The 21,558-nt window shown below is 31.3% G+C and overlaps 3 protein-coding genes and 1 pseudogene across 5 annotated transcripts in view; all 4 read right to left on the bottom strand.

Annotated features, from left to right (window-relative positions):
* LOC145965739 (proto-oncogene tyrosine-protein kinase ROS-like) overlaps nt 1-12,536 on the bottom strand; it is a 43,359-nt pseudogene extending 30,823 nt beyond the window's left edge. The window contains exon 1 of the transcript XR_014436786.1: nt 11,602-12,536. The product of XR_014436786.1 is annotated as a proto-oncogene tyrosine-protein kinase ROS-like (transcript). The remainder of the gene's footprint in view (nt 1-11,601) is intronic.
* Nucleotides 2,396-6,196, bottom strand: LOC145965591 (uncharacterized). Its single transcript, XM_083089260.1, has 3 exons — nt 6,060-6,196; nt 5,306-5,991; nt 2,396-4,566 (listed from the first exon to the last, which is right to left on the bottom strand). The coding sequence occupies exons 1-3, from the start codon at nt 6,194-6,196 to the stop codon at nt 2,396-2,398; spliced, it is 2,994 nt and encodes a 997-aa protein (XP_082945386.1).
* A 347-nt stretch (nt 12,537-12,883) lies between the features above and the next one.
* LOC145965510 (uncharacterized) lies at nt 12,884-15,704 on the bottom strand. Of its 2 annotated transcripts, none has more exons than XM_083089133.1 (5): nt 15,171-15,704; nt 14,969-15,093; nt 14,690-14,874; nt 14,401-14,608; nt 12,884-12,934 (listed from the first exon to the last, which is right to left on the bottom strand). In XM_083089133.1, exons 1-3 carry the CDS (start codon nt 15,591-15,593, stop codon nt 14,730-14,732), a joined length of 693 nt encoding a protein of 230 aa, XP_082945259.1. In that variant the 5' UTR covers nt 15,594-15,704; the 3' UTR covers nt 12,884-12,934; nt 14,401-14,608; nt 14,690-14,729. The 2 variants fall into 2 exon arrangements, with proteins under 2 accessions (XP_082945259.1, XP_082945258.1); XM_083089132.1 differs by lacking the exon at nt 12,884-12,934 and adding an exon at nt 14,203-14,296.
* Nucleotides 15,705-19,402: 3,698 nt separating this feature from the next.
* On the bottom strand, nt 19,403-20,585 carry LOC145965764 (uncharacterized). Its single transcript, XM_083089451.1, has 3 exons — nt 20,524-20,585; nt 20,165-20,263; nt 19,403-19,508 (listed from the first exon to the last, which is right to left on the bottom strand). The coding sequence occupies exons 1-3, from the start codon at nt 20,583-20,585 to the stop codon at nt 19,403-19,405; spliced, it is 267 nt and encodes an 88-aa protein (XP_082945577.1).
* Nucleotides 20,586-21,558: the final 973 nt, after the last annotated feature.

Genomic DNA, 21,558 nt, shown 5'->3' with positions numbered 1-21,558 from the left:
AGTCAGTTTTAATCGCTTTCAGTTTGTATTTTTTTCTGTCAGAAAGTGATCGGATTTCACCATGATCACTTTCTGTGGAATAAACATATTCCTTTACGTTCACTTCTTTTAATTTAATCACAGCTAATTCGTAAGTTTCTAGAAGTACATCAATGTTTAAGAAATACAAAAATAAAATTGACATGATAAAAATGATTATGTGTTCAAACAGTTTATCATGTATCATAAATTGATACTAGATTAAGAATAAGAGTTATATCTGAATATCAACAGAATAAATTGCTCATAAAATTTCAATTATATCAGAAAAAGCTTAGTAAAAATTTACTGGCTTCACCTACAATATTTATTTCATATAATGGCCACGACTTTGATGGCTCTGCCTTATTTTTAACAAGAGAGTACAATAATTCTGCTGTTTTAGTTGTATATGGTGGTGGCATGAAAACTGTCTTCAAGTTTCCAGTCGCATTATCATAAACAATCCATTCACATGGTACAATATCCACACTTCGACCTTTGCATTTATCTTTAGCTATAAACTCAATAAGTTTGTAAATTCCATTGGATTTTTCCAAATTCTACAAAATAAATATTATTTTTATTAATTTTATTAGAATTAAGAATGAAAGCGAATATCACATTAACTGAATAATAATGCAAATGAATATTGACATATATAATTGCAATACCCATCATAAATGAAAAATATTATCAAATTGAGAAAATTGAGAAAATATTGTCAAAAATATAAAACAAGATAAAAGAGAGGAAAAAAAGCCAGAAAGAGAGAGGGAAAGGAAGGAAGAGAGAGAAATCTATTTTCTTCTCAAGCAGCCACTTTGCCACTGACAATGAGTCGCAACTAGGCATTTGGAAAGAGGCCTTTTCGATAGTTCTACGTTTTACTTACATATTTTACAAAACGTATCGTGCATTGTTTGTCTTCTCTGTTTTACAATTTAGAGGTTAATTCACATAGGTTAAAAAATTTTACAAGAGAGGTTAAAATCGCAATAAAATATAAATAATGAGAATCGAAGGCAAATGCAGAAAATAAAAATATATGTATGCACCGTTTGTGAGAATTTCTTCTTTCCAGACATCATTTTTTTCATTGCTACAATTAACGTGTTCTTAGTGAGAGACAAGATGCACACACTAAAGAGAAGTTATACGTCAGATGTTTGCATTACACGTGTATGTGCGCTCACTTCAGTAACAGTAAAGAACTCGACCAATTATAATTAAACACTTTTTATAATTACATATTGTAATTGATCAATTTGTTTACAGTTTAAGTCTCACTACTTTTTCTACTGCCATTGGTCTCATCGAAGTTTTTGGCGCCATTTAGCCACTCGGTATCCAAGAAGATACATTTACTAAACAAAAGCCATTCAGCGCGACTACGTATTTCCTTGGATCTCAAGTGGCTAAATGGCGCCAAAAACTTCGATGAGATTAATAGCAGTAGAAAAAGTAGTAAGACTTAAGCAGTAAATAAATGCAAAATGTAATTATAAAAAAATATTTAATTATAATCGGTCGAGTTTTTTACTTTTTAAATGCTTAAGTTTTTCTATGTGATAATAAGTAGTAATTATAGACAAGTTCTTATATTTAAGACCGTCTTAATTCTTTTCTTACAATCTTCTCTAGATATGCACTAAATGCTGTGCGGATTTAACTGACGTTCTTATTCTTACTTGTAATTTTTTAAAAATAATTAATAAAAGTATGACAATTTTATTGCCATACTTTTTTAAATTATTTAAAGACATAAATTACTTTATAACAATTTCAGAGCAATATTTGATTTGATTTATAAAATACATATTAATCATTTTATAATTAGCAATTATTTAATTAATCATTAATTCAATTACAATCGCAAACGAAGAAATTTAATCAAAGTAAATGCATTAAAAAACGTATTTACTACCTAATTAGTAATGTGAACATCAATTTCCATCTTATATATTTATTATTTTCAATTTATATTCAAACATAATTATATTGTATAAATGAAAAAAATAAGCCCAAATATATTCGGACGTAGGCTTTTTCTGCCCAAATATATTTGAGTGTAGTAAAAAAAGGATTAAGCTGATCAAATCGTTGTCATTGTACTTAGTTATTGAATCTTATTATTGAAAAAAATATGAAAATAAATAATAATCTATTCAATACACATGTCTTTTCATGTAAATCGTCATTTTAACAGTAATATTATAATATATTTTTCACTTACACAATATATTTCTCTCTCTCTCTCTCTCTCTTTCTCTCTCTCTCTCTCTCTCTCTCTCGTATAACTGTATTATAGAATCTCTAGTTAATATTGTATTTGATGTTTGATATTCGCACATAATATGTACTTACATATGAAACCTCACATATGAAGAAGTGGCACAGCAAAAGTCTTTGTTTTCTCTTCGTCATCATTCTCTTCATCATTTTCATAAATCGTAGTTTTTAAGAAGATCATTTTACAAGTAACGGACTGGAGTAAACATGTAGTTTTGATTTTAGTTTCAACTACCTGCCACATATCAAGTTTACCTGAATTATGAGGGTACGTAAATATTGGTTTCACAATTTTTAATTTATATCCAGTCAATATAATATCCTCTTTTCTACCATTTTGCGGTATGCTATACATTGTCTTGATTTTTATTATATTTTTATTTGTGAGAGATATCACATTATTTGGTTTTTTACATATTAATATAGTTTCTTTATATTTGATCTTTTTGATAGGAGTTCGTCCACATGATTCAGAAAGGCCTGTTTTTAATATCATGACAGTCTGTGGTAACGTCACTTTCTTTGACACTGCATAAAGTAATTCATGCTGCCGTCGGCAGAATTGTGCGAGTGGTCGATTTCCACTTCGAAGCATTCTCTTCATTTTTCCTAATAGATTCTCAAATGGAAAAGCTGTATAATTGCTTAAGGAACATTTCATGTTTTTGACATCATCGGCTAGGTGACTAAGACTATGAATATTTAAGACTAAACTTTGTGTATTATAATATTGTTTTGTAAGCATAACAAAATTGTTCAAATAAACTTTTGCTTGAAAATTATATTTCAGACATAAGTTATCTGAGTTCAGGATTCTACATGCAACATGAAGAAGGAGAAAATGATTATAATATCTCTTTTCCAATATTTGCTGTAAAACAATAGGACCAATATAAAGCAAAAACAATCTGTACTCCGTTGCTTTCCATCTGGAAATATCTGTTATTGATCTTGTTGTTCGTTGAAAGTCTACTGGTATTTGTGATTGTAATTCAGTTAAACTTTGTGACAACAGACGTTTTTTACTTGGACTCAGTCTTGTAGTTAGACTTCCTTCCAACCAAAAATCAAGTATCATTTTTTTTGTAACACCTAAGCAACCTTGGTGCATGAAATCAAGGACAAATTGTTTTATCATATTGATCGGAGGTTCTAAATGAAGAAGTGGAGAGATGCCGACGTGATGCTCAGGATCTTGTTGCTCTCTAAACGATTTATCGGTTCGTTTATCACAGATCACGGAGGGATAAACAGTTCGATTTTGACATCGTTGTCCAGGAATTAAGCATCGTTCATATGCGTTATATCCTCCATGACCTTTTATGCATTTCAGAAATGAACGTGCGGGTCTGTCGCAAACAAAGCACATAATACGTACCCTAAAGATTCGTTCTTCGATTATAATACCTTCGCGTGTCAATTCGTTCATTTCCCTTATGAAGTCATTTAAATAATTGTTTAAATTATTAGGTTTTCCATTACCGCAAAATATAGCCACAGGAAAAGGTTTGTATATGTCCGGAATGTTGTGGACTTTACACAAAATCGGCCAAAATTCTTTCGCGCTGGACTTATATAAAGGAAGGCCATCACAATTTATTTGCAAATCGAGTATATCTGTTTGATGTACTTCTTTATTTACACACCTTTGAAGACCTGCAGTTATTCCAAAATATACGAATTCACCTATGATCGCGCCATCGTTTGCTCTGAATTCTTTAATCTGATAATTAGCCGATGTCGTTCTCAAAAATGTTTTGGATGTTGTTGGCAGATTTGGAATTAATCGTCTTCTCAAAATCCAAAGCAGTGAATCTAAATAACAATGTTCAATATGAGACTGAATTGCCCATTGTCGAAGCTGTGTTACTTCATCCCATGTTTCATCGCTTTCATTATCATTTGTTTCCTCACTATTGTGGTTGTTGTCTTCGCTATCACTAACATCTGTTATTACGATTTCTCTTATTTCGTTTCCTTCTCTTTCGTTTTCAATTCCCTCATTAATGCCTCCATTGTCTTCATTAGCATTTTCGCTTTCTAAATCATTATTTTCACATTCTGCATTATTTACATGATCTTTGATACTTTGAGAGCTTATATGACTTTGTATAATATTCACATTTTGTTCTTCATTTGAGTTAATACCGAGTTCACTTGATGAACCATCGTCGGATTCAAAATTAGATACCATCAAATTATGACCTCTGGATGTTGATGCCACTCCATAAATATTTGAATTTGGATAGTTATTATCTGAATAATAGTTAATTATTTTAATTCTTACAATTTTATATATGATTTTGATATATAATTTTAAACAATATATTTACTGTATTATATACACTCGTCAAAAAAATTATCGCAACACGCAATTAATATTAAAATTTCACCTAAATTCAAATAAGCGTATCTCCGCGAAAAATTATCGCATTTGAAAAATTTTTTTTTGTTTTAAAGGGTAAAGTCTCCACTTTAAGAAACTTTCGTTAAATTTTGATTTCATTCTCTCTCCCTCTCTTCATCCCTTTAAAAGTAAGGACGTGTTTTTTTTTCCAAAAAATTGCAAAGTTTGACGAACTCTACGGGGTGTACTAAATTTTTTTCGTCAATATCATCATAACTATCATAAAATATGGACTTTTCTTTACAAGTTTAAAAAAAAATTGAAGCCCGTGCGATTTTCTTTCGCGGAGTTACGGCGTATCAAAATTATCTATGCATTTTTGTGCAACCGCCAACATTTGTATTAACCGATGGGCACCACGGGGAGGTTGTTGATCGGATTTTACCCATCATGTGTGTGTGTGTGTGTGTGTGTGTGTGTGTGTGTATGTGTGTGTGTGTGTGTGTGTGTGTGTGTGTGTGTGTGTGTGTGTGTGTGTGTGTGTGTGTGTGTGTGTGTGTGTGTGTGTTGGAAAAGGGATGTATGTTGTATGTATTTAAAAATGTGTATTTCCGCCTCGTCTTCGGATGACCTCTTGCAGGCGCTCACGCATATTAATGCAAGCTCTAATTGTGGCCTGCGGAATTTCGAACCAAATTCGCTGTAGAGCTGCTTCCAATTGCTGGAGATTGGTTGGCTGCCTCTCCAAATCACGCAGCCTTCTTGCCATTATATCCCACAGATGTTCGATGGGATTTAAATCCGGGCTCATCGCTGGATGTGGTAACACCTCGATGTTGTTTTCTTCGAAGAAGTCAACTGTAATCCTGGCAGTGTGTGGGCGAGCATTATCTTGCATTAGAATGAAATTGCGCCCCATTTGACGACGCATCGGAATTATGTGAGGACGCAAAATTTCCTCCACATAGCGTATCGCTGTCATTCTGGGAGGTGGTACAATTACGAGATTTGTGCGTCTATGTGTGGATATTCCACCCCATACCATAATTGAACCACCACCAAATGCTCGAACAGGTTCGACGCAATTCTCTTCAAAACGGTGTCCCTGACGACGCCAAACACGAACTCTTCTGTCAGAACCGAAGAGGCAAAATCGCGACTCGTCAGTGAACAATACGTTGTTCCATTGTCTTGCAGTCCAGTTCTGATGACTGCGTGCATATTGTAAACGATTACGTCGATGAGCCACAGACAACATTGGTACTTGAGCACGAACTCGCGAACTGAAGTTTCTTTCGTGCAGACGATTCCTGATTGTTTGATCGCTTATTCGTCTGTACGGCAGAATGTCATTAGCGATTTGTCGCGCAATTATTACTGGATTTTGTATTGCCGCGTTTACGATGAGACGATCTTCTCGAGCTGATGTTGCTCGTCTTCGACCTTGTCCTCTTCTCCGACGAAATCCGCCTGTTTCTTCATAACGAGCCCAAACTCGAGAGATTGAGGCCCGATGCACACCCATTCGCCTTGCAACATGTGCCTGACTTGCCCCTTCTTCCAAAAGAGCAATAATTTGCGCACATTGATTTTCGTTTAAACGAGGCATTTTTGTTTCCCGAATGAACAACACAGTGTTTTTAATACTATGAAGTTTTGTACGTACTGAAGTAAGTACAGTACATAACTTCACAGTGTATACTGTGTGAACTTCAGTATTGTGAAGTTATGTACTGTAAGAACGTCAGTACTGTGAAATTATGTATGTACTGTAAGTACTTACTTCAGTACGTACGAAACTTCACAGTATTAAAAATACTGTTGTTTATTCGGAAAACAAAAATTCTTCGTTTAAACGAAAATTAGGGGTGGAATATCCACATATAAACGCACAAATCCCGTAATTTTATTACCTCCCGGAATGACAGCGATACGCTATGTGGAGTGGTCCCCGTGGTACCCATCGGTTAATACAAATGTTGGCGGTTGCACAAAAATGCATAGATAATTTTGATACGCCGTAACTCCGCGAAAGAAAATCGCACGGGCTTCAATTTTTTTTTAAACTTGTAAAGAAAAGTCCATATTTTATGATAGTTATGATGATATTGACGAAAAAAATTTAGTACACCCCGTAGAGTTCGTCAAACTTTGCAATTTTTTGAAAAAAAAACACGTCCTTACTTTTAAAGGGATGAAGAGAGGGAGAGAGAATGAAATCAAAATTTAACGAAAGTTTCTTAAAGTGGAGACTTTACCCTTTAAAACAAAAAAAAAATTTTTCAAATGCGATAATTTTTCGCGGAGATACGCTTATTTGAATTTAGGTGAAATTTTAATATTAATTGCGTGTTGCGATAATTTTTTTGACGAGTGTATATTTTATTTTAATTCGTTATATTCATTGTCAATGTCAGTAAACATCAACAAACAATAACATTAGATCAATATTATAATTTCTTATTCAACAATATATGTTGTATTATACATAACAATTACATTGTTGAGTTGGAAATTTTAATATTGATGTTAAAGTTGTAATGTTACTGTTCGTTGATGATTACTGAGATATTGTGTGGAAATGTAATTTATATTTTTTATTACAATATATATATATATATATATATATATATACATATATATATATATATATATATATATATATATAATTTTTTACTATAGATGTTAATAAATGTACTATTTTTATTAACTTATTAATAATTTAACCAATAACTACATATTATTATTATTAAATTTATGATTTTTAAATAAAATATCGTAAAATAAAATTATATTTCACTTAGATATATATTTACCGTACGATTCAAATCTTGAATAAAATACTGTACGACGAGCAGTTCGTAACCTTCTCATGCGAATGCGTGTCAATAAACGCTCTTTTTCATTTGTATTCATAATAAACATTAATAATCACTTTATTAATTAGATATTTAACATACTTTGTCACCACTTAGACAATAGATGATTTGCCAAATTGCTGGTTAGGTACTATATAGTTAATCCAACAAACAGATGTCCTATAGTATAGATAATTTAACCAATAATTACATATTATTATTATTAAATTTATGATTTTTAAATAAAATATCGTAAAATAAAATTATATTTCACTTAGATATATATTTACCGTACGATTCAAATCTTGAATAAAATACTGTACGACGAGCAGTTCGTAACCTTCTCATGCGAATGCGTGTCAATAAACGCTCTTTTTCATTTGTATTCATAATAAACATTAATAATCACTTTATTAATTAGATATTTAACATACTTTGTGACCACTTAGACAATAGATGATTTGCCAAATTGCAGGTTAGGTACTATATAGTTAATCCAACAAACAGATGTCCTATAGTATAGACATCTGTGGTCCAATATTAAAACCTATAAGAGAAATGCAGGTTAGATATCTTCTATTGCGTACCGGATCAGGCACATGTCGGGAATCTCTTATTAGGGCACACCTTATTGCTTCCCGATCAGGCCCTAGCCATACATCGGGCATGCCTGATTTCATTTCTGCTCGGGTTAGTTAACTCTTTTCAATTTTACTGCAACTCAAATTTCTTTTGAAAAATTTGCCGATATCACCAAAGTTTTATTAATGTTTGTACTTCAAAAATAAAGAGGTTAATAATATTGTTTCTTTATAGTTATTAAATATTAGTCATAGACTTATATAAATTCTTTTATTTATAACCTTGTCAAGTTTTTTCTCGAATGTTGTTATATTTTTTTCACAAACAGATCCTGGAAATGATTGTATAAACCGACAGTATAAACCGATAATGCCTCGATAAAAATATGTGGACATCATTCTATATAAATGGATAAATGTACAATGAAAATTAATATAAATTCTAGTGATTGTTATTGAATATATTGTCGATCGAAATATTAGCGTTAATAGATACAACTTGAAGAATGTTTGAGGAATGATTTTTTTATTAGACAGACTTTTCATCTCGATATTTAGTAGCTCTGTGCCGTTATACAATTATTCTTAACACAAAGAAATGATGCTAACTTTCTAAATTAATTTCATAAAATAAAATCTACATTAGTATAAAGCTTACTATATATCAATAAATATTATTATATATATCTAGGAAAATAAGGAAATTTTAAAAATTGAAGAAAAATAACATAAAAATCTGTTGAAGTGCCATCGTATGTATATAATAATGTAGCAGATAGTAGACAGAAAACTTCATTAATTTTAAAAATTGTTATTTTTAGAAATAATAATTATATATATACAGGGTGTCCCAAAAGTCCAGGAACGGTCGAATATTTCATAAACTATGCACTTTAGAAAGAAATGTTTCAAACAAAAGTTGTATGGCTTGAAGGGGGCCATCAGATGGTGGCAATGATTTAACTATGGAGAGTCATTTGAAGGTCACGTGAAGGTCACCGTCAATTTCTTAAATGGAATTCCCTATTTTTCATTGCATATTCTTGTAGTTTATCTCGAGGGCTTTCCAAAACACTATAATAAAATATTTTTCTCTCAAGTACTTTTTGAGTTATAAGGCTTGAAATCATTTCTTAATTTTACATAAACCGTAAAATATCTTGTAAAATATTCATTTTTCGATTATCTTACTTTAATACTTTTATGTACAAAATAATGAGAGGAATCAATGGGTGTAAAGAAAACACATAGTTGTTTCGAAGAAAAAATATGTATTTGCAATTAACAATTACATATTTTTTCTTAAAAATAACTGTGTTTTCTTTACACCATTGATTTCTCTCATTATTTTGTACATAAAAGTATTAAGGTAAGATAATCGAAAAATGAATATTTTACAAGATATTTTACGGTTTATGTAAAATTAAAAAATGATTTCAAGCCTCATAACTCGGAAAGTACTTGATGAAAAAATATTTAGTTATAGTGTTTTGGAAAGCTCTCGACTTCAGCTATAAAAATATGTAATAAAAAATAGGGGTTGCCATTTAAGATTTTTTGCTCCCCCCTCTCCCCGTTCCCCGGGAGTGTGGTGGTGGGTGTTTTTGTGGTTAAATAATAGACTTTGTGATCCCATTGTATCCCTATAAATTTCAATCCTATATTTCAAACCATTCAAAAATTATTTAGGTGGCCCGGAATGTTTGGTAACCACTGTATACAGGGTGAGCCATTTTAATTAACGCACGCAATTATTTCGGAAAGAAAGCATTTTAGAGAAAAATGTTTCAGACAAAAGTTTTATGGTTTCGAGGGGGCCATAAGATGGTACCATTGGTTTGACCTTGAAGAGTCATTTGAAGGTCACGTGAAGGTCACTTCAATTTTTTTTAACGGAACACCCTATATATTTTTGCACATTCTAGTAGCTTATCTCGAGAGCTTTCCAAAACACTATAATTAAGTTCCTTTTCGTTAAGTACTTTTTGAGTTATGAGGCTTGAAATAATTTCTTAATTTTACATAAACCGTAAAATATCTTGTAAAATATTCATTTTTCGATTATCTTACCTTAATACTTTTATGTACAAAATAATGAGAGGAATCAATTGGTGTAAAAAAAACACATAGTTGTTTTGAAGAAAAAATATGTAATTTGCAATTAACAATTCCATATTTTTTCTTAAAAACAACTATGTGTTTTCTTTACACCAATTGATTCCTTTCATTATTTTGTACATAAAAGTATTAAGGTAAGATAATCGAAAAATGAATATTTTACAAGATATTTTACGGTTTATGTAAAATTAAGAAATTATTTCAAGCTTCAAAAAGATTTTTACGGTTTATGTAAAATTAAGAAATTATTTCAAGCCTCATAACTCAAAAAGTACTTAACGAAAAGGTACTTAATTATAGTGTTTGGAAAGCTCTCGAGATAAGCTACTAGAATGTGCAAAAATATATAGGGTGTTCCGTTAAAAAAAATTGAAGTGACCTTCACGTGACCTTCAAATGACTCTTCAAGGTCAAACCAATGGTACCATCTTATGGCCCCCTCGAAACCATAAAACTTTTGTCTGAAACATTTTTCTCTAAAATGCTTTGTTTCCGAAATAATTGCGTGCGTTAATTAAAATGGCTCACCCTGTATATACAGGGTGTCAGGCAATTTTTGACCTTCACGAAGTAAGAAGGTAGATTGGCTCAAATTAAGAAGGAAAGTACTATACTATTTTGCGATATTCGCAATAGTTAACGAAAAATTAATTAAAGAAGATCGGCCAATGCGCGTGGCTAGAAGCACACGACGGCGGAGGCGGTCTGACTGTAACATAATGGCGGCGCGCGGCGAAGCGGTGATTGGGGAGGGGAGAAGCGATGAGTGTGTAAGCGCGTGGCGAAGGCTCCTCCCCTCCCCAATCACCGCTTCGCCGCGCGCCGCCATTATGTTACAGTCAGACCGCCTTCGCCGTGTGCTTCTAGCCACGCGCATTGGTCGATCTTCTTTAATTAATTTTTCGTTAATTATTGCGAATATCGCAAAATAGTATACCTTCCTTCTTAATTTGAGCCAATCTACCTTCTTACTTCGTGAAGGTCAAAAATTGCCTGACACCCTGTATATATATATATATATATATATATATATATATATATATATATATATATATATATATATATATATATATATATATATATATATAGAGAGAGAGAGAGAGAGAGAGAGAGAGTGAGAGAGAGAGAATAATACAGTCAAATTTTAAAATAATTTTTAATTAAATTTAATATACTCTATAACATCCATTTGTAAACAAATTTTCGAAACTTTATCCATCTTTTTTTTACAACATTGTACATACTTTTTTCTTTCATATTGAATTGTTTTATTTTATCTTATCTTATTGTAGGTAGAATATATAATTTATTATCTTTCATTTTTAGTCACACTACTAGCTGCAATAACATTCAATTGTTTCTTAATCAAGCGAAAAATATCTCCTACCTGCGTGAAAATTAAATCCGGACACATGGAAACACTTTCTTCCTGGAGGATGTTTGACGTGATATAATCCTTCGGCGTGATAGTTGCCTTTGTCAGTACTAAACCTTTCAATAAAACACATAAAATTGTTCCAAACATAATTTGCATTTTTCGTAAACGTTTGCACTTAATCGGTTTCCGTCGTTGAATCCTCAATTAGTTGTTTTTCTCACTCTACTAATTCTGATGTGTTAATCGAATTAATATTAATTCATATATATACATATATTTTCGATAAATTCCTTAAAACTCAGTTTTAACGAATCGCAAGTTATTATCTTCTATTATTATGTTTTTAGATTTCTCTTTATGGTCACGATCACAGTATATATCTTAAGATTAAATTAGAGAATTCTTAGTAAGTAAATAATTTCTATTTCTTTTTTTAGGAGAACAAATGACAATGCAAAATGGTATATATTCATTGGATTGTATCGCAAATACAGGAATATAATTATTATTATCTTTCCTTTTTCATTAATATTATAGTAGAAAAGCAGTCAATAAAAAGATAACCACAATCAAATTACAAACGATCAAAGAAGTTATAGAATTATAGATCTTGTAACATTTTCAGCCATATTCAAGCACACGCAGCGTGTAATCGAATTCACTTCAATATTTGCTATATCTTTTATGAAATATGTAATTATGACAATTCGTTCGTACGATTGTGTTACTACATTCAATTGTGTTACTACGTATGCTTTTTAAAATCCATTATTGGTGAGTAAAAATTGGTATATAAGTCCACTCTTTGTACATAATTTTTTGTGATATTCATATAATGCAGTTTGAATCAAACGATAAGTAACGCGGTAGCGTGTTTGGCTAGCGATCATAATAGTAACTGGCTTCGAATAATCAATCTGATCATGTGTTGCCATGACTCAGGAACCCGGATCTTGGTGCCATTTTCCTCACTCCATGTGCATGCTAGCGGCCGAGCGTCGCGAAAAGCAGTACCGTCTAAGCCGGTCTAGTGATGGTAGCAAAGTGGGCACCGTAGAAAAAGAAAATTAATAATTTATTATATTATTTTATATTTTATATAATATATACATATATATTATTTTATTATATTATTTTATATATTATGTATAATATTAAATAAACATATATTCTATGTTAATATATATATATTTTTTTCTTACGCGACGGTGTCCTCTTTGCTACCATCATTAGACCGACATAGACGGTACTGCTTTTCGCGGCGTTCGGCCGCTAGCATGCACTTGGAGTGGGGAAAACGACACCAAGTTCCGGACTCTGACCATGACGTCTTATAGCTAGTCTATAAGCATACAGCTAGTATTACGTTGTAATTTATTTTTCTCTAAATACATGGCGTTATTCCAAAAAGAATTAAAAAATCTTTAAAAATTGTTTGACAAAAAGATTATATATGTATAAAACAAAAATAGTTCTATAAATAAAAATAATTATATGTATATATAATTGATTAATTTAAATTTTATTAAACTTTTTATATTAATTTATTTTTGAGTATCTTCTCTTTATCCTAGGGGCACGTTTACTATATAAAAAGATATTCTGATTTGATAAAAATAGTAAGAATAGATTTAAAAAAAGTGGTTTATGCGTTTTCTGTACATTTACATAATGCAGTTTGAATCAAGCGATACGTAACGCCATACCGTTTTTGCATTATTATAAATAAGTACAAATTTATCGTAGCACATATACAACTAAAATAAGTAATATAATTAATTGTACGAGCTATTATTATCATTATTTGCATTGAATAAACTTATAATATTGTTGCGTCCGCGGAACGATATCTTTCGATCGCGCGCGACACAAAGATCGGCACCCGCGTACTCGCTCGCGCACACGCTCGCGCATTCGTAAATAAGAACTCGTATTTTAAAGAGAACACAGGAACTTTAATAACACCAGAATGCAATGGGATAAACAATAATATTCGCTCGGGAAATCAAGACGCGTCCGCGCAACTTGACAGCTGGAATACGACTCGACTCACTGCAAATCTTAATGTTATATTTACACGTATAAATGCGTAAATTAGCTGAAGCTCTTTTTATACGTTTCCTGCTGCATAACTTATATGCACTTGATATATTTTAATTTAATACATTAAAACGTGTTAATTAATCATATTTAAATGCATTAATTTAATATATTTAAAATGTATAGGTTTCAAATTAATGGTACATTATAATAAAATGCTTGTTTGAAATTTGTAAAAATATATTTATTTTTACAAAGAAATACACATATATTTTTTCTCTAAATAACCTTACCATATCTAACTTTAGAATTAAAATTAAATGATTATAATAAAATAACAAAATATTAAAAGAAAAAATAAACTGTTCATATGCTAAATTTTTTTAATAAAGGACTAATGTTTACTACTTTATATATATACATATACTATATTTAATATATTTATTATTTTATAAATATATATTAAGTTCTCTATAAAATAACTTTTATTAACTTTTATAAAATTTTAACTGATTAACTTCTTATAAAGCCATAAATTCTTCAATCTAGATTGTTGAATAATATATTTACTTACTTCGAAAACTTTGCGTCGCTATTAGCCGAATTTAATTATTTTAAAACATTGTCACGTTTGCGAATAAATATTGCCACAGCAGTAGATCGACTTTTAAAAGAAGTATTTAGGATTTCATGATCAGTATCTTTATAAAATGCTTGTAAGAAATGATTTAATTATAAGTACAATTAATGAAATGTTCTTGAACTTACCTCTTTTACTGTAAATAATACAGAATATGTTTTCTTTGATTTTTTTATTTCGGAGTTCATGAAATAATTTTTCTATGATGTGTGCCTTTGTTTTCTCAGTAAAGTCCTGTACAGAAAAGTATTTCATCAATTTATCGATCATGGAGTTTGTTTTGTTAAAAAGTAATTCTTCCGTAATAGATTTGATATTTAAAAATTCAAACAGCATCTGAAACAGAATATTAATATTAATATTTATTAATAAAAAAAATACAAAAAGCAATTAGATTATATTTATAAAGTAACATACCATTTCATAATGTTCCAATGACGGATATTTAGTTACTAAATCAACAATTCCAGTGGATTCTTTTTCGATCCATTGCCACGGACATTGTAATTTTTAAAAGTTGCTTCACATGTGATGCATTGATATTGACAAACTCTTTTCCCAATTCTTTCAAAGCATTTTTTATGTCAGAATCATTTAATACTCTAAAGAGAATGTTTATAGCAGTAATTATTGATATCATTAATTACTTTTCTTTTTTACTATTAATTTTTTAATCATTTTTAATTTTAAACTTACGAGGTAGGCGTATCAACTGATGCGAGAGTAATAGGTTTGCCTTCATGATCTCTTTTTTGTAGCTGCTTTTTCAAAACAGCTCGATGATTTCGAATCCATGTACTTAATTGAGTCTTGACAATTTCCTGTGAAAACAAGAAATTAACTCATCATGCAGTAATGAGAAGGTATTATAATTAGCTATTAAATATATTATACTTACATTATCAGCAGTTGTACCTCCAGCTAGTTGTGGATATGCAGCTACAATATTTGATGCTAAATTGTTATAATCTTGCTTTGAAGGTTTTGTACATGTAGTCTGCCACAAATAATTTCCCCAAAATGCAATGAAGTAACGTTGCGCTTTCAATATACCATCTACTTCAAGTCTGCATTGTAAATCATACGTTAGTGGAAGTAGCGATGATGGATATGATATATTATATTCCGATTTCAGATTATATAATTTTTTTGTTTCCTTTTTTATACTGTTTTCTGAATTATTTTTTTTATCATAATTGTTGGATGTGGATGGTTTAGCTATGTTTTCTGTCTCTTCATTTTTCTTATCAAGCGACGCGGTAGCGTCGTGACCACAGACATCTATACTATATACTAGACCGCTAACTTGCGTCAAATACATGTCCACGAAATTTATGTACTAAATTCTCACGCATGCGTAACGTTGGTGGACAGCAGTCACGTTTGTGATTGGTTGATGTTATGTACAATGTACATAAGTATGTAATTTGTGTATAAACCTACAGTTGAATATAAGTTATTTTTAAATAATATATAATGTTCTTCGTTTTTAATTAAAATTTATTACAGCCTTTAAAGATAAAATATATCAAAATATATTTAAAAGATATATGATATAATTAAAATCAAGATTAAAAATATATATAGAAGATTAAAAATATATAAAGATTAAAAATATATGTATATAACATTTATATATATATATATATATATATTTATATTTATTTTATTACAAAATTAAAAGTTTATAATGTAAAAAGTACAAGTTTTAAGTTGAAAACTTAAATATTAGCTGGCTACAAGTGTCCACCATATTAGTTTTCCACCAATATTACGCATGCGCGACCGCCATATTACATGGTTTTCGGGGACACATTTTATGTACAAAATCAATGGGAGTTAGCGATCTAGTTATAGTATAGATATCTGTGGTCGTGACGCCAAGTACATAAAAAACAGGATCCGAGCAATAAGCGCTACCAAATACCTTTTCCGGAATTTCACGTCATGTAAACTTTCGATTAAGATATTTCAGAAACTAAGACCGTAATCAAAAATATAACGACACTTTTATTATGTAATGTAAATATAAGCTTTCGATTGCGACCAGTTTGAATAAAATCGGTGCAGTCAATCCCGAGAAATGATGATCGTATATCAAAATTGTGACATTTTACGTTATCCCGGATTTTCAGTCTTACGTACGTATGCTCGCACGCACACAAACAAAACGAGTTTGTCCCTCAAGCGGCGTTCACATCGTGCGTATACGATTATACGGTATGTAAAAGGCTTTAACAAGAGACAAGTTATATGTTGTGTGAAATTATTAATGTATAGTGCGGAATAGTGTAACAAGGAAGAGAAGTGACACGTTAAGCAGTCAGGTTATTAAATACAGATTAATAATAAATAAATAAAAATGATAAAAATAAAAATAATAATAATAAATAAATAAGTAAATAAATAAAATTATAGTGCGGAACAAGGAAGAGAAGTGACATATTAAAGGTTATTATCAAGTGACGCAGTAGCGTCGCGACGCCAAGTACATTTATTATATAATAAAAAACACAGACTTGTGTGTGTGACACTTAACAACAATCAAGTGGATTGTGAAAAATTTTGTAATATTCATGAAAAGGTAAAAATATTGTAAAATTTTTTTCATTAATCTGTTTAGACGTAATATATTTTGACATATTATATATTAATCTTAATAAAGAGAATAAACAGTTATCATTTTGTGGAATATAATTATGTAATTTATAATTATATATATATATATATGTGTGTGTGTGTGTGTGTGTGTGTGTGTGTGTGTGTGTGTGTGTGTGTGTGTGTGTGTAGAAATTTACATATTTGACTGCGTGACCATAATTATAGTTACATAGACATTTATTACATTTGCCTGCGTAGACAAATATAGTTACGCAGAAATATTCCCTACATGTATTGTTCGAAAATCATCCCGGATTAAATTTCTCGTAATATTTCAAATAATATTCTATAACTCGAGAATTCTAATTTAACGGGCGTCAAGAATCTTCTCGAGCTTTCGATCAGTCAGAAAAACTCGACCGTTCCCGTTATCTCGCATTTTTTCATCGATCAAGAAACGCTGATCATAAACATTCGCAATAACATTGTCAACCATCGACAAAATCAGCGTAGCGTACGGGCATGCGCGCCCATACGTCACGATCAGCTGATTGCCAATCAGCTGATCGAAAAAGGTTGCGCGATGACAATTAAAGAATTGTCTACGTCAGACCTCATCGGCGGTCAATTGTACGCGGCGCCCTGAGGTCACCGCTAAAGTACAAAATTTATTGGGCCACGTCGCAACGGGCCCAAGATTCCGCTCGCTTTATAACGGGCACCGCACGTGAGCAGGACGAAGTCTCGCACTTTTCACTGAACCGCACCTTTTGTTAAACCGCTGATTAAAACCGCTATTTCGCTATACGACCGCTTACTCACTCGGACTTCCGCTATCTTTTTTGATAATACGCAAATCGAACCGCTTATAACGACCGCTATTCCGCTTTGACTACGATTAACCGCTTACGAATACGGAAACCGCTCATCTCGCGAGAAAAACCGCTTGCGCAATCGCAACCATCGCTACACTGCTCGCGATTCCGCTCGCGAAAATCGCTCTCACTATATATATATGTACACACACACACACACACACACACACACACGCACGCACGCACGCACGCACGCACGCACGCACGCACGCACGCACGCACGCACGCACGCACACACACGCACACAGTGTGTGTAGAAATTTACATATTTGACTGCGCAACCATAATTATAGTTACATAGATATTTATTACATTTGCCTGCGTAGACACAAATATAGTTACGTAGAAATATTCCCTACATGTATAATTATATATATATATAAAATTTATATCCCTCTAAAAAAAACCTTACAAAGGTAAAAAAAATACGCCAAGTACATAAAAAATATTCTACCTTGTATGCATCTTTAATAAAAAAATTCCTTAAAAATAATTTTTTACAGTAATTTTCCCTCAAAAAATCATTTTCCTAAAAAACAAAAGTCGTATTCGGATCGTTCGATGATTTGTTCGACGTAAATCTATTTTTGTATAATTTGCCAAGTTCTAATTACAAGAATGTATCGGATGATCCTTTTTTTTTCTTTCGAGATTACATAACTAAGAATTTTTCTGCATTGATATAGCGAAATCCGATTGGTTTTCCGTCTCACATGGACTATTATTTTCTAAACACATGATATGTACAAATTAATTTTAAATTTATATAACTACAATGGTCATCGTGCTACTGTTTTACTTTGCTCCATTTAACGAGGATTTATTCAAGGAATATTACAATTGCCAGAGGGAAAGTACAATCAGTCCCGCGAGAGAAATATATGTATTATATAATAAATCTAACGTAAGCTTTTTCGCAAAACATGGTCTGTAAAATTTTTATTCCTCGACTGTTATCTGTCAACTTTGAGAGAATGGAAGGCAAGTAGAGGAAATGTAAATAATGTAAAAGTCGATGTACTCTCCGATTGATTTGAATTAAAAACACGAGAATTTATCTATATAAATAAATATGAATATCTCTTTTATCTGAGATTTTTAGAATTTTAATTTATTTTTTAAAGAATTTTTTATTTTATTTTTTAAAGAATTTTTTAAAAAATTTTTTAAAAATTTTAATTTTAATTTATTTTTTAAAGAATTTTTTATTTTATTTTTGAAAAACGCTGTAGCTTCTCATTAATTTCGCGAAATTTCACGAGCAAACGAGAATTCGGACAATGGATTATTTGCATTAAAGCTAATGTTTTTAATTTATATTTGCGGAATTTACGATTAAATAAAGAGAGGAAGGTTCTTTTGCGTTACTCATCGTCGCGCGAAGGAATCGCAAAGAATCGTCAACTGAAATGCGATGATGACGCGAACTAAAAACAGTATAAGCGACGAGAGGCGCCAGGATGCAAATAGATAAATTCGATTTTATTGTGCGAGTAATCGCGATTTTTCTTCAGTTTCGATAAATAACAGGCAAGCAAAGAAAAAGGTGATCTTTTTAAGTGCAGACGAAAACGATATTTTTATTCTGCGAAAATATTTGATATAAAAGAGGCTCTTATGTATCATATTATATATAGGAGTTCCATTTGGACTTTTATTCCGCACAAATCGGACCTGCGCAGCACTCTGAGTAAGGCTTGCTGAGATCCAATTCTTTCCAACCGATTTGCTTTCCTCCTGCACATTGGAATAAAGGACATCTGGAGAGAAACATAATTATAATTGAATATTGTCGAAATTCAACGGGATCAGAAAATAAATAAAGTAAAATTAAAAAGGATAATTAATTTTGACAGGAAACTTTACTTATTATTAAAAAAACAGAAATATCATTAGTGTTATTATATCTATTGCTACATGGAAGAGAATGATATGAGGTTTGTAAATGTTAAGTAATACACAAGATATCTCTCTTTTCATAGAGTATCGTCTTGTTGCAATATAACTAAAATAAACCGTATAAACTCTTTGATTTATTGGCAAATAAATCATGTTTTATAAATCATGTACTTTCTCTGTATCGCAATCTCAAGTAGACTCTATACTCGATTGTTTCTTTTTTTAAATTCTATTAAATTAGATGATCAATCGTGTATCAATTATTATTGTCGCGCATTTCGTTAAAATCGATTTGCAATCAATTGCAAAGTCGAAGGTCGGAATAACCGATTAACGCTCGTTATGTAATAATCGGCTTGCTTGAATATATAATTAAACGATCGAAAGCACCAATTAAAAGTGACGCGATTTTTTTCTTTCAGAATTTCATGTCAGGATATCAAGTCTCATATCTCTACAGGTGTAACGAGAAGATATTTGAAGAAGAAGTAATTTGAGAAATGAAACTTGGACTCACGGAACCATTATTATTGTAGTATCATTACGACAAGTGACCGTTGAGCATTGACGAATGTGTTCACCCACACTTAGAGTCTCGTTCCCAAAAATAGGACAGCCATTTATGTAAATAAAATCCTAGAGTAAATAAAATCGTATCATCATTCGCACCAATCATTCATACGCTATAAACATCATTAACCTTATAACATTCGTTTTCGGAATATTTATTTAAAGGACAGTATCTCGCTTCTCCAAATCGTTCGCGAAATCTTAAGCTGCTCCACCACGTATAATACCATATATTTTTAATTTCGTGGCATCCGGATTTGCATCTCTTCTTCAATATATTTTTTTAATCACCAAGTTATCACAAACTTACCTAGTGTAGCGTGAACGAACAAGCCTACCAGCAACAAGATCGCGAAGTGAAGTTTCATCGTCTTTTCTCTTGCTTAGAAAAATATCAGGAAACGAAGGCGACAATCAGACAAATTGTAAATTATCTCTTCAGGTCTTATATATCGTTCCTCCCTTTTGATCCCGTAGAAATGAGATGCAATATATATATTGTTCGGTAAAAAAACCAATCGCCAGCATTGCAAGGTTTAGGTCAATAATATATGCGGAATGTATTCTTGACCCAAACCTCGCAATGCTAGCTCTTGTATTTTTTATTGTAGAAATAAGATATAAAATATTCATATATATATTGTCTTATTTCTATAAAAAAAAAAAAAACAATCGCCAGCATTGCAAGGTCTGGATCAAGAATACATATGGAAATTATGTCTAATCGACAAACAGCTGTATTATACATATTTATGAGGCGATTTTCAAAAATCTATTAAGATTGATAAGCTAATAATATTCATATAAATGTATTTTCGTCTCTTTAATTTCGTCGAACTAGAAACGAAAGTAAAACATGCAAATAGAAATAGACATATATACAAAAGATTAGAAATACACGAGGATTCACAAAAAACTTTGCTTTAAAATATAGAATTAAATTATTCCCCGATAGAACCACTCATTATATGCAGGCTCTTTATCAACTATTTGCAACATATGTATTCTAGATCATAAGTCGTCAAAGACTCGAAGATAAATATGACGATGATCGCACCGAGTTTGACCATGAATAAATCAGTCACTAGGAAGTCCTGAAGAAAAAATCATCGATGATCCACTAAATCTCCTTCAAGATGATTAAATCTATTTCTTCGACATAAATATCCGTCAGATTTTTTATAAGCTCACCCACAAAATATCTGTACACATCTAAAAACTAAAAAGAATTAATTGTTACGTCCGATGGACGTCGCGATTTTTTTCTTTCTTCGAAACCATGAAAAACTATTCGATAACAATGTGCGCGGGTAACTCTTGGCGATATCTGAACCAAGGAAA

This window comes from Camponotus vicinus, unplaced genomic scaffold (genome assembly GCF_025532165.1).
Source record: "Camponotus vicinus isolate PSW18456_S1 unplaced genomic scaffold, iyCamVici1.0 SCAF_14, whole genome shotgun sequence".
Lineage (NCBI taxonomy): Eukaryota > Metazoa > Arthropoda > Insecta > Hymenoptera > Formicidae > Camponotus > Camponotus vicinus.
Note: the sequence above shows the minus strand (reverse complement) of the source record. Positions and strands in the feature narration are given on the sequence as shown.